This window comes from Typopeltis vanoorti, chromosome 9 (genome assembly GCF_054136105.1).
Source record: "Typopeltis vanoorti isolate ZY-2024b chromosome 9, IOZ_Tvanoo_1.0, whole genome shotgun sequence".
NCBI lineage: Eukaryota > Metazoa > Arthropoda > Arachnida > Uropygi > Thelyphonidae > Typopeltis > Typopeltis vanoorti.
The window spans coordinates 48,096,301-48,114,488 of NC_143557.1; the positions used below are offsets into that span (position 1 = coordinate 48,096,301).

The window sequence follows — 18,188 nt, forward strand, 5'->3', positions numbered from 1 at the left end:
TGAAGGAGGTTGGTGTTCTTGATTTGAGCCAGTTGTGGTATGCCTGATTTTTCGTTTGCACAGCCTTGGCACATTTTTTGGAGAACCAGGGTTTGGATAGGGTATGGCAGTTCAGAGTGGTGTGGGGAACGTATGTTATCATGCCAGTGAGGATTATTTTGGTGATGTGTTCGGCGCATATATTAGGATTGGAAGACTGCAAACAGTAGTCCAACCATGGGAATGAAGCATAGTAGCCTCAGAGGCTGTCCCATTTAGCACTGTTGTAATGCAAGACTACTCGTGCAGGTGTGACTGTGTGAGTGTTATTGCATTGGGCAGGAGATGAGCACTAAGTTGTGGTCAGAATTACCCAGGGGGCTCACTACATTCACTGTATATTTGGAAGGATCGTTTGTAAGGAAGAGGTCTAGGGTATTTTGGGGAGTGATTTGGGTTATCTGGTATTCTGGTCGGCTTGTGAACAATTTGTGTAAGTTCGTTGGTGATGACAAAGATTTCGGCGTCTCTGTCTGCAAGATCTGTACAACTGGAAGAGGAAAGCCAGTTGGTGTTATGAACATTAAAATCACCTAGGAGGATGATTTCGCTATTAGGATAGTGGGACTGAAGGTAATCAACTTTTGAGGAGAGGAAGTTACAGAGCTCGGAGTGGTTGGTGGCATTGGGAGAGCGGTAGAGACAGCAGATGAATTTGACTGAGTGAGGGAGAGATATTTTTAGCCAAAGAAAGTCAAAGTTGGGCGATTCAAGGTTAGGTGCTCTCTGGCAGGGTATGTCAGAGCGGATATATGCACACACACCACCCTTGGGTCGAAAGGAGTTAAATAGTGAATAGTTTGGATGGTGCTGGGAGAAGGTGAAATTTGTGTTTCTGTTAAGAAGAGTAGGTGGGGTTTGGTTGACTGCAGATGATAGTGAAAGCTATTAAGGTTGGAGTTGAGACCACGGATGTTGGTGTAGTGGATATGCAAGGGTCTGTGAGGAATGGCTTTGATTGCTGGGGTCTTGCACGTTTCCTATGCAGTGCCTGCATACTGGTCTCCTTGGTGGCCGCTAGTGGCGTCACTTGGTTTTTGCACTAGTTTGGTTTGTTTGTAGTCTATGGTCCAGCTGTTTTCGGCATTGGCGTCTTTGTTCAAAGGTTAAGTCAGGTCGAGCACGTACATGTGATTGGGGGTTACTGTCCTTTAGCTTGCTATTTATTGCTGTTATTAATTTGGAAGTGTTTGTCGGTGTATCACAGATCACTTTGACGAGACGTGGATAGTTCGTTCCGTCCTTTCTTATGTTTACGGGACCAAATCGATGACATTTGATGATGTTTCCGGGATTGATGTTGCATTCGCCTGCTAATTTGCTAACTTCTTCTTTTAGAGATTTACCGTTTTTCTCCGGGAAGTTCAAAATAACGTCATTGAGTCTCCTGTTTTCAGCCTTGAGCGACGAGTGTACCATTGATGTGATTAAATCACGGAGTTCATTAGTGAGTACAGATGCACTTGTGATCGGCCACTGATCGTCGAATATCTCAAACTTTGTTTCCAACTTACGGATTTTGGACGAGAATGTATCGATCATGTTACTGAGGTGTTGTTCGAGATCTTTGACTCGTTTGCCTGTGTTTAGCAGCTGTTTAATGGAGGGGAGGCATATCAAACAGAAAAAAGGCTGGTTCAGTTCGATAAGTAACTTGAGCACCAAATCCTCTACTTTCTCTCAGGAAGTATGTAGGCAGAAGTCGCACGATATGCCTTTTTTCCTTTCAGTAATTTCGGTTTTGCAACTGTGGCACTTTGTATTGTCTTTCAGTTTGTTGGCTATCGGCTGCGCTACGCTGATGGGACTTGAAGTAATCTTTCGTTGCTGGCCTTTGTTGGCGCCATCTTTATTTCGCATGGTTGGCATATTGGGCACTTTCACGTGGCTGTTTTTTTGATTGAATAATAACTAATATGAAGTACTATGGGTACTTACGAGTTGTGTAGAAGTAGCTGGCTCCTTGGTACCTCTGTATTCCGTTTACTGGTTGTTTTGCACAAAAGAGATACCTGCAATGATTGTTTATTTGCTGATTTGTTTGCCATTTGGCCCCATGGCAAGATACTTTGCATTCCTTTGTAACTTACCTTAATAACCAATATCCCAAAATTCATTTCACAGTAGAAAATGAATCAAATAACCGTTTGCCCTTTCTTATCACATTAGTCACTCTCTCCTGTCAGATGGTTCAATATCCTTTTCCATTTATAGAAAGCCAACACACACTGGAAGATAAAGAATCACATCATAATCTAGCCTAACAGTATGGACTTCTTAAAACACTTAAACACAGAGCTGGGGCTGTTTGTTTTAATGATGCAGGTCTTTCAACAGAACTCTCAACTGTTTTTGCCATATGTTCTTGGCCAATAGCTACAGCTCCAATAAATAAAATAAAATAACACAGAGATCTCTCACTTTCTTCTTCCTAAAAACAAAAGAACAAATCGCAAAATATTTTGTATATTATTATTATCAACATCATCAAATTCCTGCCATGTACCCTCAAGGGGTGTACAGGATATGATACTACTACTACATGAAAAATTTACATCATTACTAACTTCCTATCTATAATTTTAATCCAAATCAGTCGGTTACTTGTCAAGACTCAACATTATCAGATTTTATATTTCTATCTTCTAAAGCACTTTTTACTGTATCAATCCACCTATATCTTGATCTTCCTCTGGGTCGTTTTCCAGCCAACCTGCCAGAGAACACTTGCTTTGGTAATCTTTCCTCGCCCATCTGTTTAAGTGACCATACCACCTGAGATTAGCTCTGCTAAAGCATTTCTGGATGCTGACAATGTCAAGTTCTTATCTAATATCCTCGTTTTTAATATGATATTGCCATTGATGCCATCTTTTCTTGCCCCTAATTTTTCTGAGGACTCTCATATCTGCTGTCTCTAGTCTTTGGTCAAGTGTTTTACTTCTGACCGAGCTCTCAGATCCATAAGTTAAAACTGGTTTGAACACTATCTTGTATACAGCTAATTTAGTGTTCCGACTAATTTCTCTCTTATTCCATATGAATTTATTCAATTGACTTCCTACCATACCAGCTTTGTTGATTCTGTTGTCTATTTCCATATTTAATTTACCATTTTCACTAAAAATCGTGCATAAGTAAGCTGAAATGTTTTACTTGTTCTGTAGGTTCTCCATTCACAATGCAGCTGATATTTTCAATGTTTCTGCCTATTTTCATTGTCTTTGTCTTGTTATTGCTGACCTTCATACTATATCTATTACAACAGTTATTCAATTTAGTCAGGGAATCTTGCCGACTTGTAGCAGATTTATTTACAAGTATAACATCGTCCACATAAAGCAAAGAGCTGACATTAACATCTCCAATTTTGATATCAGGTTTAATACCACTTTCCTTCATAATGTGACCCATATAGATAATAAATAACAGAGGGGATAATGTACATTCTTGTCTGACACCAGATTTAACATCAAACCATCTTCCTTTACTTCAATTCTAACTGCTGACTTTCAACTCCAATAAAGACCAAGTATTGCTTGATATAATGCCCCATTGACACCATATAACTGTAGCGTTTTGAATAGCTTTTCTCTTGGCACCTTGTCGTATCCCTTTTCCAGATCTACAAAACTTAAATACAGATATTTGTTATATTCCCATGGTTTCTCAACTATTTGTTGTAAAGGGAACATCTGATTCTGACAGCCTCTATTTGGCCAGAATCCAGCTTGTTCTTCCCCAAGCTTTTCTTCCACAATTCTTTTCAACCGTTTTCAAATATACTTGCTTAATCTTACCAGGAACACTAAGTAGGGAAATACCTCTGTAATTTTTACATTCAGTTTTATTTCCCTTTTTATATATGGGTACTATGAGAGTTCTACTCCAATCATTGGGAATTTGTCTCTCTGTCAAGGCCTTTCATACTATGCAGTGCAGCTACTGTCAGACTTTTATACCTCCATACTTCAGCATTTCTGGTCGAATATCATCTACTCCTGCTGCCTTTCCACATTTCAAGCCTTTGATGGCCTTTTCTTCTTCAAGTATGGATATGTATTCCTGACTATATGCCTGTTGAGTGTTTTTTTATCACTGTGCTATCACTGCTTGTTTTATTTAGCAATTTTTCGAAGTAATTACTCCATACTTCAAGGATATTGTTTTCTCTGGTTTTCATTTCACCTTTTTCATCTCTAATTCCTTTTAGAACAATCTTTCTTCCATTTCTGAGCTTCTTCAACAACCTCCGGAATATCTTGCCGCCTTCTTGATATTTATTTTCTATGTTCTTACAAAAGTCTTCCCATGACTTTTGTTTAGCTTTCTTACATTTGTCTCAGTATTCACTAAAAGCACTTGCTGACTTTTTTTTTTAGGAACTTTTGATATGCTTTCTTCTTTTCCTTCACTGCCTCTTTAACTTCCTGTGTCCACCATGAAGTTCTGATTTTTCTGTCCTTGCAGACAACCTTACCACATGCCTCTCTGCCTGAATCAATCAGGGTTTTCTTCAAAGCTCTCCACTGAATCTTCAAGGTTTGGTTCCTGTTCTTAAACTCTTTTATTTTTTCTTCAATAATCTTTGTGTATTTTAGTTTACAGTTCGCATCTGAGAACTGCTCAACTTTTATTCGCTTTAAAACTTTCTTACATGGCCTTCTTTTCAAAATGAAATTCAATTTTATCCTGCTCAAGACTAAATAGTGATCACTACAATTTCAAATCCTCTTTACACTGGTTTCTTGCACCATGGAGCAAACGTCATTATCAACAATAACATGGTCAATGAGACTTTTTTTATTTCTTGCCTCTTCTCTCCATGTGAATTTGTGCACATTTTTATGTTGGAACATGGTGCATGGTGTTAGTAATAACCAGTTCATGTCCTGAGCAGAAATCGAACAGGTATTTGCCATTATTATTAGCTTTGCTGTTTTCTTCAAATTTTCGCAAAATATTTTTGTATGTCTGACAATCATTTTCTACTCTGCTATTTAGATCTCTAACAAGGACCAACTTTTCCATTTTCATTGTGTCAGTTGCTTTCTCTAAAGCCTTGAAAAATTCCTCCACTTCTACCTTAGTAGAACCTTCTGTGGGACCATAGGCACAAATAAGTCTCATTGTCCAGTTCCCCATTCTCATATTTGCCCACATTACTCTACTTGAGACTGACTGCCATTCAAGAAGATTAGCCTCGTATTTTGTGTTGAATACTATGGCTACTATTTCTTTTCCTTGATTGTCATTGCCCGAGTATGACATTTTCTATTTATTGCTCAGAAAGATCTCACCAGTTTTTGTTCTTTTTTGTTTCAGTCACCCCTATTATGTCGACCTGGTACTTATCTAATTCCTCAGCTAGCTCCATTTCTCTGCCATTCAGGCTTCTTATGTTGATAGTACTTATCTTTAACTCTGGTGATGTTGAGGTGAGGTGTGTTTTCAGATTTGTTCCAGTAGCTGACTTTTCGTTGTTTGCCCTGGTTTCCTGGCGAAAACAATGGTGGCCTTGTTTAACCAGGCAATATCCCAGCCGGCATGACTAAATTCTGTCATGTTGTACAATCATTTTGTATTTTGGTTTAAGCCAATAAGAATACAATTTGGTCGTCTAAATCTCAAATTGCCAGCCCATCCTCATTCTTTCAGTATCCAGGTAGATACCTAACAGGGTGCACCACAAGAAGGTGAGGATTGGACATTAGGTCAGAAGCCCTGGTCAGTTCTCTGCATTCCTTTAAAGGCTATGTGGAGGTCTCCTCTCAGTTTTACATCTTTGTCCCTTAAGCACTCTTATTATTATTATATATATTATTATTGTACGGCATTTCTATGTAGTCCTGAGACTTGTGGGAATGTCAAACTAACTATTATATACACAAAACCCATCATATCCATCATTACTCATTCATTGTCAGGGAACTCGCATCTAATTTTGGCAATCCATTCCACTCTTTCACCACTCTCCACATAAAAGATTAGTCCACACACACCTTACTAACCACACTTTTACCCAACTTTCATGGATTACCTCTAGTTCTCTAACTAGTGGTTATCGTTGTCATATATTGAAAAATTTCCTGTGCATCAATTTTATAAAACCCTTTAATATCTTAAAATTTTTTATCATGTCACCTCATTTCCACCTATCATCTAAATTTGTAACCCACACACCTATATTTCTGCATAATCCTTCTGCATATCTTTTGCTCTAGGGCTTCAGTCACTCTTCTTATTTCAGACATATCTTCAACACCTGCTCCAATTTCACCTTTCCCCACAGAGTTCACATCCAATGATTTGAACTCTGTCGGGTTCACATCATTTCTTCTTCCACAGAGTGGAAGAAGAAATCTCCTTCTTACACCTCCATTCTCCAATCTCTTCTTTAAATATACTATCTCAGTTGAGCCTCATTTAAAATCAAAATTTAATTGTCTATAGACAAAGCAACTGCTTGTTTGTTTTCTTCCAAACTCTTTAAAGGCTTAGTAATATATTTGAGTATACTTACAGGCATCAACAGAAATTAGAAGAAAACTGAAACAAGCACACACATACTACAAGCAGCTCTCATATAAACACATCAAATCTCACGATTAAGTAACCAAAAAAATTATCTGAACCCATAGCATTCTCAATCACAATTCGATGCAAAGTGACCCTTTCCAGAATTGATTCAGTTAAGTCCTCATGATACCAGCTTTACTTATTCTGTTGACTTTTCCATATATTTAATTTGCCATTTTCTCCAAATATTGTGCCTAAATAGCTGAAATAATTTAAGCACCTCCATACCTCAAGAGGAATCTTCATGCAACATTTTTCAGTTGAAGGTGAGTCAGACAAAAATACTGTTGTTGGACAGTGGTAGTAGTAGTGTCATAGTGTGTAGTTGGAGGATTAAGTTGAGGTTCTGTTGTGTATAGCTGATTAGTGTGCCTGCCCGTGATAAGTCGGACTCCTTGGAGATGTCACATAATAATAATAAATTTGTTCTATCAGTTCCCCATTTTGGATGAATGCTAATGTTTTCACTGTTCCTGCATATTTTGATAGTTTGTGTGTGTCGATGATTTTCATGCCTAATTTGTTACAGTAGTTATTCAGTTTAGTCATGAAATCCTGCAGACCTGTACTGTATTTATTTAAGAGTTTTGATATCCGGTTTAACGTCACTTTCCTTCGTGATGTGATCCATAGAGATTATGAATAAGGGTGAACATAGTGTGCTCCCTTGTCTTATATGCCCTTGTGCTACACCTGGTTTTATATCAGACAGTCATCTTGTACATCCTTCAATTCTAACTGCTGACTTTCATTTATGTATTGCTCAATATAATATTCTGTTTACACCATATAATTATAGCATTTTGAATGCTTTGAGTGGTAAAGGCATACGACAAAGTGCCCTTTTGGCACTTTGTCATATGCCTTTATAGGATTCAGTTTGTTTGGCTGAATCCCAAATTAACAGTCCACCTCATTCATTCAATATCCAAGTATCTGTTAATGGGGTGAACTAGGCAAAGGTGAGGATTAGCCATTAGGTCTGAAGCTCTATTTGTTTTTTTGCATTCTTAAAAGGCTGTGTGGAGGTCTTTTCGCAGTTATCTCACTTTGACCCTTAAGTGACCCTTGAGTCGAACTTGAATTTGAAATCAGTAATAACATTTCTTAAAGATTATTCTTGTTAGCATTTTTCCATTAAAGGGTAATACACAAAGATTATCAGCTACAATCTGTCTTTTAACCTTTACATAATCGGTAATCAGTCATGTATTTTCTCATACAGTGAGGGTCTGCAAACCATGGCTGCTCTGTGATGTCCATATTGACTGATTTTTCTTTTGAAGTGCACTTAAAAATTCTTGGTGAAATCCACTTGGCTGTGATTTTATGAGACACTTGTGGGTGGGGGTGGAAAATCTCCATTTTAAATGAGTAACTGAAATTTGTTGATGCTTGTTTGTAACAAGTATGTACTTGGGAGTATAATATTAAATCCACAAGTTTCCATACCATAGAATAGACATTGTGCAAGGAAAAGTTGAAAAGAGTTATTAATGAATCAATTTCAAACAAACGAAAAACTAGTGCATTGGAGATTGAATATGAAACCTTCATATCATTGAAGAAGTTGAAACAAGTGAACACATGGCTGTCCTGCACTCTGATTTAACATTAAATAGAATATCCACATAACGTATTTTTTAATCCACTTTTTGTGCATTTATGTATTAACTAGTATAAACTTGGGAGTACAACTAGTATTATGAATAATAATACTAGTATAATGCAACTAGTATTATGTATAAACTTCCAACATCCTAGATTCATTTTTGTTTCTATTTACTCAGAGAGAGAGGAAGGGAACAAATCTTCATTTATCTCATATAACAGGTGGCACTACAGTCAAAGAAGAAGAAAAAAGATGCAAGACACCATTCTGTGGCCACATGTTAGGAGATTGCATTCAAAGTATTGTATGGACATCTATATTTTGGGATTTTTTTTTTTTTTTCAACATTTGAACAATTTTTATTAAAAATTTTTTAAGTAAATAAGTGGTGTGAGAGACTTCTTGTTGTCTAAGGCAGAAGATCTCTTGCAAAGGAGTCTCAAGTCTTATGACTCCATGTAGGTCTGAAATAATAATAATAAAAGCAGACTTTTGGTGATTTACTGTAATTTTATGAATTGACAAATTAAGTGTGACACTCAAAAAATAAAATAAAATAAAAATTTGAATCGGTTTCAAAGAAATGAAAAAGTAGTGCATCTAAAAAGTTTAGATTTGAGTATAAAATATATCTTTAGAAAGTTTTTTACCTTGTGTATATACTATGTTAAAGATACCAAGCAATTTTATAAGCTAGGTTTTAATCCTTTTTCCCAAGTAAGCAAACAGACAAGTAAGTCAAGTTTGCACCTGCATGTAGTGCAAGTCTGAGGCAACTCGTGGTAAAGGTGGAGTAAGCTCCGATCAGTTTCCTTAGTATTTTCCCGTAATGCAAAGCACATCTCCGCAATTGTGCCTTGCATTAATTGGATAGTGGTCCTTCCATTAATGCATAGCATCATACTTCTCCGCAAGTGGATGTGCTTTGCATTAGGGGAAAATACTAAGGAAAGTGATCAGAGCTTACTCCACCTTTACCCCGAGTTGCCTCAGACTTGCACTACGTGCAGGCGCAAACTTGACTTACTTGTCTGTTTGCTTACTTAGGAAAAAGGATTAAAACCTAGCTTGCTTGGTATCTTTAACATAGTATAAAATATATCATTGGACAGGTTTGAAAGATGTGAAGATGTGGCTGTTTTGCACACTGATTTAACATTTTTTCATTTAAATTTTGTTATAATTTTCAGTTGTTTTAATGTATTGAATAGTTTTTGTTTGAGTGTTAGTTATTTTTTATTTATTTTTCAAGCTTTTTGTTATTATTATTATTATTTATTAGCCTCCGTAGCGCAATTGGAAGAACGATGGTACATTGCGCCCTTCGATTGGAATAGGCCTAAGTTCGATTCTCGTCGCGACGGGAGGAATCTTTATCTGGTCGATTTCAATCGAAGGTGAGTTAGCCGATCTCATACGGAGGTAGCAGGGTTTTTTCTCCCAGAAACTCGGGTTTTTCATCCCGCATACATACAAATCGGCCCTTCAGAACACACGCAATTTACAGACAAAAAAATTACTAGTTGTGGTGGTGTTGGAGGTGGGCGGTAGATGGCGTTGATGGAGATGATTCGTAGTAGAGGTTAGGTGTAGAGACAGTTGTAGGTGTCCTCCCGCGATGAGTCTTCGGACTCCTTGGAGGTATCAGGAATAATAATAATAATAATAATTATTAAAGTGTAAATTACAGTTGTGTTTATTTTAACATTCTTGAAAAGGAAAGAATGAACACAATTATTTTACATATTATTTATTAAAGTACCATCAATATAATACCATATTTCTTTATATTTATTATTATTAATAATCCAGTATCTCCATGGAACCCAAAAATTTATCATGGGAGGCGTACACTAATCGTTATTCAAGTAATACTCCTGTCATACCTCTCCTTAAATGCATTCAATGTACACATTTATAATTATGTCCTTTCTCCTCCATCTGTCAACCAGTTTTTGTAATCCACAAGTTGCATGAAGACAGACCTTCAGTCTGAGTATTCCACAATCTACAAACTATCCTAGTCACTTCTGAATCTTCTCCACTATTTTCTCATTCCCAAGAAATCTAGGTGACCAAATCTGAGAACAGTAGAAGAAGTGGTTATATCAAAGCTTTATAAAGTATTGTTTTTGTCAGCTTGTTTTTCAATATCTAAGGGATATTATTATTATTACATAACACCTCCAAGGAGCAATTACAGTGAACTGCATCTTCTATACCAACGGCATCTACTGCCCACCACCACCACCACTAGTATTTTCACAGACAATCACAAACATCCATACCCACAGCAACATTCAAACCTGCAGCCTTTTGGCTGGAAAGTGGATATGCTAACCACTCAGCCAACCAGGCTGGCATTGTGCTATATGTTGTGCTCTTTTGTCCACTTTTGCAGTATGTCCCCTGAACTTCAATTCCCTGTCCATTACTACTCCTAACTTTCACTCTAACTTCATTGAAACCATCAATACAATACATAGTGTCGAATCTTTTTTTTAGTCCAAAGTGTATAAATGCATGATTGGCTGGCCGAGTGGTTAGCATATCTGCTCTCCAGCCACAAGGCTGCAGGTTCGAATCCCGCTGTGGGCATGGATGTTTGTGATTGTCTGTGGGAATACTAGTGGTGGTGATGGTTGTCGGCAGTAGATGCCGTTGGTGTAGTGCGGTCAGTTGTTGGATTGTGTGGTGGAGACAGCGTTGTAGAGCAGGTATCCTCCCTCAATGAGTCTTTGGACTCCCTGGAGGTGTCACGTAATAATAATAAAAAAAATTACTACTTTGCCACACTGAACTGCCCACAATGTCAGCTTATTCACAGCAATCTACTGGATCTGTATATCACTTTTATTTACTGTTGTCCTTCCTAACTTAGCATCAGCAGGAAACAACTGTTCAGATCATTCTAGTATCATTAATATGCAAATTTAACAGCAGTGGACTAATTACACTGGCCTGCTGTAATCCACTAGTCATCTATCTTCTCTTTTATTCTTCATCTTCATACACTATTCTGTGATGTCTCTTTGTCAGCTACTTTCTTGTTTGTCGCTAGCTTCATAACAATCTCCAGTTACTCCAGTTTACTTAACAGATGTCCGTGCGGGTAGCCTAGTGGCTTTGCACTTTGCAACCATATGCCTGGAGAAGGAGTGTCCTGGGTTCGATTCCCGTTGCTGACATGAGGAGCTTAAGGATCTTCCTCAGCCATAGCCAAGTTAGCCAGTCTTGGGTGTGGACAGCAGGGTTTTTTCCCCCAGTTTATCTGGGGTTTTTCATCCTACAAGCAGGCAAACCATCCCTGTGAACACACACAGATCTACCCATAAATACTTAACCCTCAATGAGGGGGGGCCCAACTCGCCCCAATAGGGACGGGTGAGAAAAGGGAGGAAACTCCATATAAATAAATAAATAAACTTAACAGATTAACATGCAATTTCTAGTCTTTGCAAAGTCAAATAGTATCATAGTGCATCCATTTCCTTTATCCAACTCCATTGTCACTTTATTATAGAAAATAAATTACCAGAGCAAGACCTCCCCCTTTACAATGCCATGCTTTCTCCATGTCAGGTATCATATTCCAGGTGACCACTACCTCCTAAGATATTAATAGCTATAACTGGCTACTTCTGTTGTAGATTGACCCTTCTGATGGAACTGGCTTACCTTCCTTTGTGCCTGGTCAAAGCAAACATAAAAAAACAATTTGAGTAATTTTTGTGTGGGTAAAGGGAAAGTGGGAAACAGCACCAGCTTACTTATTGTGAAATTAACTGACTGAAATGTTTTTTGGTCTCATTTAATTATGGTGAGTGGATATCCATTATATATTATTTCCCCACAAAATTCTTCATGTGACTGGCCACTACACAAGCAATCACCTCATGGTTGCACTTAAAAACGTGGAAGATTTGATATCCTATTCAGTATCACATCCTCTGATTATATATGTATGACCCTTGCTCCTCGTGTGCCCTCTTATTGGAGGGCAGTGTTTTCAATTATTTTCATGACTATAAATACCCTAAAATAGTTATCTCACAGAAACTCGAGAAATTAATTTCCTTTGATCTCAGAAGACATATTCCAGTCTATATTAATATATTACTTGTAATGATCATCCTTTACTTGTTCAGTAAGCCAATTTGTCTGTACATTTCTGTTATTACCACTTTCCTCATTCTCTGGCTTACAGCAACATCAAAATAAATATCTTTTCCTGTCCCACACACCATGCTGCCTGAAAACCACTGCTACTGTTTTTCTTTGCATTGCATCTCCACCTTGTACAAACATTAATTCCCCTGCTATGATCAACAGCATCCCTCTCTTCATGTTCTTTCTCTCCTCATGGAAAATATGTGTCTATTCGTGAACAGAATAGGAAATATCCTATTTGAGTAATTCCTCACAAAATATTAATAATTATCAAATCTGAGTTTAAAGAACAGTAACACATCATTTTGGGATCACTTAATGCCTTAGGTATTTTATCTGTTGGTAAAAAGGCATTTTTTAAACTCTAGAAATATGATGATTAAATCTTTGTGTTCAATCAAAATTCTAGCCATTATTATTATTATTTTCCTAACTTCTGTGGAGTTATAACACTCATTATGGTAGACAGCACAAAGTATATCATACCACTCCTTAAACTCGTTCACCGTTTGTGCTTTTACCACCCTCTCAGGTGATTGCATTCCATGTTCCTACCACTCTCCATGCAAATCACTTCTTATCCACGTCCTTTTGCAACTTCCAGAGATGGCCCCTTGTATTTGTTCCTTCCTCTTGTTCTACCATATGAAAATTCTCTCCAGTATCAATCTGATAATGACCTTTCAACAGCTTAATTATTTCAGTTATATACCTCCTTTTATCTTCTATCTACTAAAATTTCTAGTTTGCATGCCTTCAGTCTGTCCTCATAACCAACACTGTATGTTGTCCTGATATCCTGATATCATTTTCATTATCTGTCTCTGCACCGTCTCCAAAGTTGTTTGATCTCCTTTGAATCCTGGTTATGAGATCTGATCAAAGCTTTATACAATGGGACCACTACTCTTTTATCTCTCATTGTCTTCCTCCAATATTGCAGCAATTTTCTGCAATGTCTCTTCACAACCTTTGCAATATATCTTCTGATCTACAGATTTCTATCTACAATCGTTCACAATCCTTTGCTTCCTCCACTTCTAGCATAAATCCACCAAATGAGCATGAAGCATCCCATCCGTGGATCCCAAATTTCAAAACCTTACATTTAGTTGCATTAAACTGTGACAACTGCTCAAGAGCCAAAACATTAGCACTATTACTGATGACTTAACATGAAATTATCTTTGAAGAAACTATAGAATATATATTTTAATTGTTATAATTCCTACTTAGTTCTTTAAATTAAAGATACCAAGAAATTATATACTTGGTTTAATCTTTTATCCAAGTGTAAGCAAACAAAGTTTGCGCCTGAAGTATTTTCAGGACTGGGGCAACTCGTAAAGGTGGTGTGACTTCATATCACTTGTCTTGGTATCCCATAATGCAAAGCACATCTCCTTGCGGACATGTATAATGCTGTGCATTCTGGGAAGCAGTGGCGGCTCGTGGCTCGAAATCTTGGGAGTGCTGCAACTTTCGAAATATACATACACACTGTAAGTAAGGTGTATACATGTTTGGATAAAATATCAAAATTATGGTAAAAATTTTTAAAAAAATTAAATATGAAAAAATATTGTTTATTATCAATAAAATTATGCAGTTTGGTATAATTCAAAATTACTTAAAAATAAAATATATTCTTGTTTTGTTTCATGAAAAAATATTGTTTATTATCGATAAAATTATACAATTTAGTATAATTCAAAATTACTTAAAAATAAAATCCATTCCTTTAATTGTAATTAAAGGAATGGATTTACAATTTTTGGACATTACAATTAAATCCTTTAATTGTAATGTCCAAATATTTAAAGAGATGGAGTAAACACGATAAGCACTACGAACACTCTACTACTGGCACAAACTGCATATAAACAACAGTGGAACTGCATAATGGATAGCAGTGCTGCATTACGCTAATAGCTTGCATCTCACTATGATATACATATGCTTGCGCGCATAGCAATATGACACTGTGGTAAACACAGTGCTGCTAGTGTTCTTCACCCTCCTAAGTGCTACAAGAAGGATTTTTATTATTTTTTATTCAAAATAAGAGAATTGTATGGGATTGTTGATGATAAAATTAAATGTTACAAGCAAATATAAATAAATTAATAAATATATTTATATATCGAGAAAAATTGGCGGTGCTGCAGTTCTGCAGTGCCTATGCACGAGCCACTCTTGATGGGAGGGGTCACTACCCAGATCTTTTTCGGCCTTTATTTGAGGTCTCTTAAATGGGAGCCAGACCCAGAGTTCATACTAAGGTTGAAGTATAATTATATAAAAAGATGTGACATATTTTGTCAAATGGTATAGGAAAATATGACTTCTGCATTACTCCAACCTTAGTATCACCTCTTGATCTGGCTCCCACTGAAGAGACCTCATTAAAAGTTAAAACTGGTCTGGGTAGTGACCCTTTCCATAATGCATAGTATTATACATGTCTGCAAGGAGATGTACTTTGCATTCTGGGATATTAAGACAAGTTCATTCGTTCATTTCATATGGTGATTCAACGGCCATGAGCCCCTTTTATGGGGAGGTACGGCACCACCTCAATCCCCCCCCCCCTATTTTTATCTGGCTCGGTACCGGCATAGCTGAAAATTCAGACCTATGGCTGGAGGGATTGACTAAGACAAGTGATGTGAAGTCATACCACCTTTACCATGAGTTTCCCCAGTCCTGAAAATACTTCAGATGCAACTTGGATAAAGGATTAAACCAAATATATAATTTCTTGGTATCTTTAATTTATAGTATAACCAAGTGAAAAAACTTCCAACTACGTAGTTCTTGTTTACAGGCTGAAATTCTAGTTTTTAATATTTCTCTTTCTAAATGAAATTTTAATTCATGAAATATTTTTGCAGGACCAGAATGGGCATCATATAACATAGGTATATTTTTATGCACCCATTGTGCTGGTTTTCATAGAAACTTGGGCTCTCACATTAGTAAAGTAAAATCATTAAGATTGGATAATTGGGATGAAAGTCAAGTGCAGCATATGAAAGATAATGGTAATATAAAAGTCAAATCCCATTATGAGGCACATGTCCCTCTTTGTTATCGCATTCCTGGTCCAGATGATGTTCAGTGAGTAACATTTCTTTCTTTTAATCAAAAAAGTGTTTGATTTCTTCTTTATATTTGCCTTTTCATATGTGTGCATATATGATATAATATGCTATTCATGACAGGCTGTAGGTTACTACTATAAAAGTTACATAGAACATGATATGTTCTATGTAACTTATCATGTTCATTTTTACGTTCTTCTAGGGAGATTGCACATAAAGAAATGTCAAATTTTGTCTGTAATAATCTTGTATTTGTAATAATTTAACCACAAGCATTTGTTAATATAATGTGGCGCATGATGTCATCACGTAATGCTGTTGACTCATCCATATATGGCAATTTCAAAAGACACGTGAAGTATGAAGTCATCATGGTCTTTGCCTATATCTTTGCCTATATAAGGCGAGAGACATCAAGAAGGACTTTGTCTTAGGATTTTTACCTTCTCTTACCTGGGTCTGCTGTAGGTAATCGAAAGAGAAACATCATAGGGTTCTGAGTCTTCTACCTGGGTCTGCCACCATGTGAGGTCTGATGTCGGGAATCGAAAGGAAAGAGCTGCACATTGCCACCATGTTAAGGGTCCTGTAGCATAGTAAAGACAAGGAAGAAATTTGACGGGAAATCAAGAATGAGCCAGCAGAAGGAAAGAAAGACAAAAGGCAGCACTTTCGTGTGAACAAAAATTCATGTAAGAGGCAGTACTGAACAAGAATTGTAAGTGCTTATGTATGTGATAATTCTGAACAAGATTGTACATCAAGAGTGTCTGTTTATGTGTACATTAAGATAACGTAAATTAATATTGAAATATGCTTACTAAAGGTATGCTTTATTGTCAGTTTGTTTATATGACTATTCTGAGAGATCAGCTATTAAAAGTTTGAGATACAATAATGACATCATTATTCTCCCTGCAGACAAAGGGAATGCCACTGTCATCTTAAATAGATCAGATTACCATAACAAAATTTTGGAACTACTAAACACTGACACTCTGAACTAAATAGTGATCCTACAAAAGAACTACACAATAGGACCAACAATTTACTGAAAACCACCTCAGAGTTACCAAGAAACATCCGTCTTTCCCTTAGGTCGATTCATCCTCTAATCCCTAGGTTATATGGGCTCCCTAAGATCTATAAATTAAACTCTCCACTAAGACCTATCGTTGAGGGCATAAACTCCCCTACTTACAACCTTTCAAAATACCTTTCATCCTTTTTAAAAAACCTTTGTGTACTTCCTTTTCTCGTGTAAAAAATTCAGCTGATTTTGTCTCCAAAATAAAAGACAAACTAACACATCAGATTTAATGGCAAGTTTCGATATTGTTCTCTTCACGAATGTACCTACTCAAGAAGTTCTAAACCTTCTCCAGAATAAACTATCCAAGAAATTTTTTTTCCTTACTTTCTCACTGTGTGAACTCAGGATACTTCAAATATGATAACAAAATTTATAAACAAAACTCAGGTTTAGCTATGGGCAGTCTGCCCTCTTCGATTCTTGCTGACATATTTCTTAAGGATTTTAAAGAAAAAGCAATTAATTCCTCGACTCTTAAACCTAAAGTATGGTATCATTATATTGACAATGTATTTCTCATCTGGAAACACAGTGTCAACAACCTCAACTTTTTTCTGGACCACCTCAACAAGTTTCATCAGAAAATCAATTTCACCTGTAAACTGGAATCCGACGACTGTCTTCCCTTTCTGGACTTAAAACTTACGAGATGCGCTGAAAATATCAAAATCTCCATTTTTAGAAAACCCACTCACACAGACAGATACTTTCATGCTTCTTCCCATCGCTACCCTCCACAAAAGTTTGGTATTATTTCAACCCTGGTACATTGCGCCAGATCTTTATTAACAGATGAAACAGAAAGTGAATATGAACTCAATTTTCTTAAAAAGTCTTTTGTTAACAATGGATTCTCCTTAAAAAGATTAATAAATTTCTCTCTGTCCACCACTCAACTACTTTTGAAGATTCTTGTCCACCAAGAGCTTTTATTTTGTTACCATACATCAGCTCTCTCTCCCAAACTAGCCAAAATGCTTCAGAAATTCAACATTAGAACTTGCTTCACTACGTTTCCTAAACTTCGTTCCATACTAAGTAGACCTAAAATGAAACATCTTCCTACTCAGTATTCAGGAGTCTAGAAGATTTTATGTGATTGTGGCAAACCATACTACGGGCAGACAGCTAAATCCATCCTTTTACGCATGGAAGAACACCAAAGAGACATTTCCTACAACAGAACCAGGGCCAGTGCTCTCTCTAGTCACTTTCTCTTCTCGATCAACTTGGATGAAGGCCGCCAACACCTCGTAGACTGTCCACAAACTTCTAATATCCATGTGTGCTATGATGAACTTGAAAGAAGAATAATTGAATCTAGAGAAATATCGCTTGATTCATCTCATATTAATAACAGCCTTAGCCACAATATTTCTGATGCACACATTGCCACTGTCCAATACTGGCGCACTCATGTCAGCTCACACACTTATCAACTTCAGTTGAAACTCAAGCACACATTCCTGTTTTTAAATGTACTTGTGTGTTTTATACTAGATCTGTTAATGTATTTTATCATGTCTCTGTTATTTTTTATTTAATTCTTTGCCTGTGATACCTGAAGAAGTTGAATTTCAACGAAACTAGT

The 18,188-nt window shown here is 36.8% G+C and overlaps 1 protein-coding gene across 1 annotated transcript in view; it reads left to right on the forward strand.

The window, feature by feature from the left end:
* LOC150103020 (arf-GAP with dual PH domain-containing protein 1-like) overlaps positions 1–18,188 on the forward strand; it is a 132,426-nt gene that overhangs the window by 30,157 nt on the left and 84,081 nt on the right. The window contains exon 2 of the mRNA XM_090398053.1: positions 15,295–15,520. Coding sequence (XP_090254179.1) covers positions 15,295–15,520 — 226 coding nt within the window. The remainder of the gene's footprint in view (positions 1–15,294; positions 15,521–18,188) is intronic.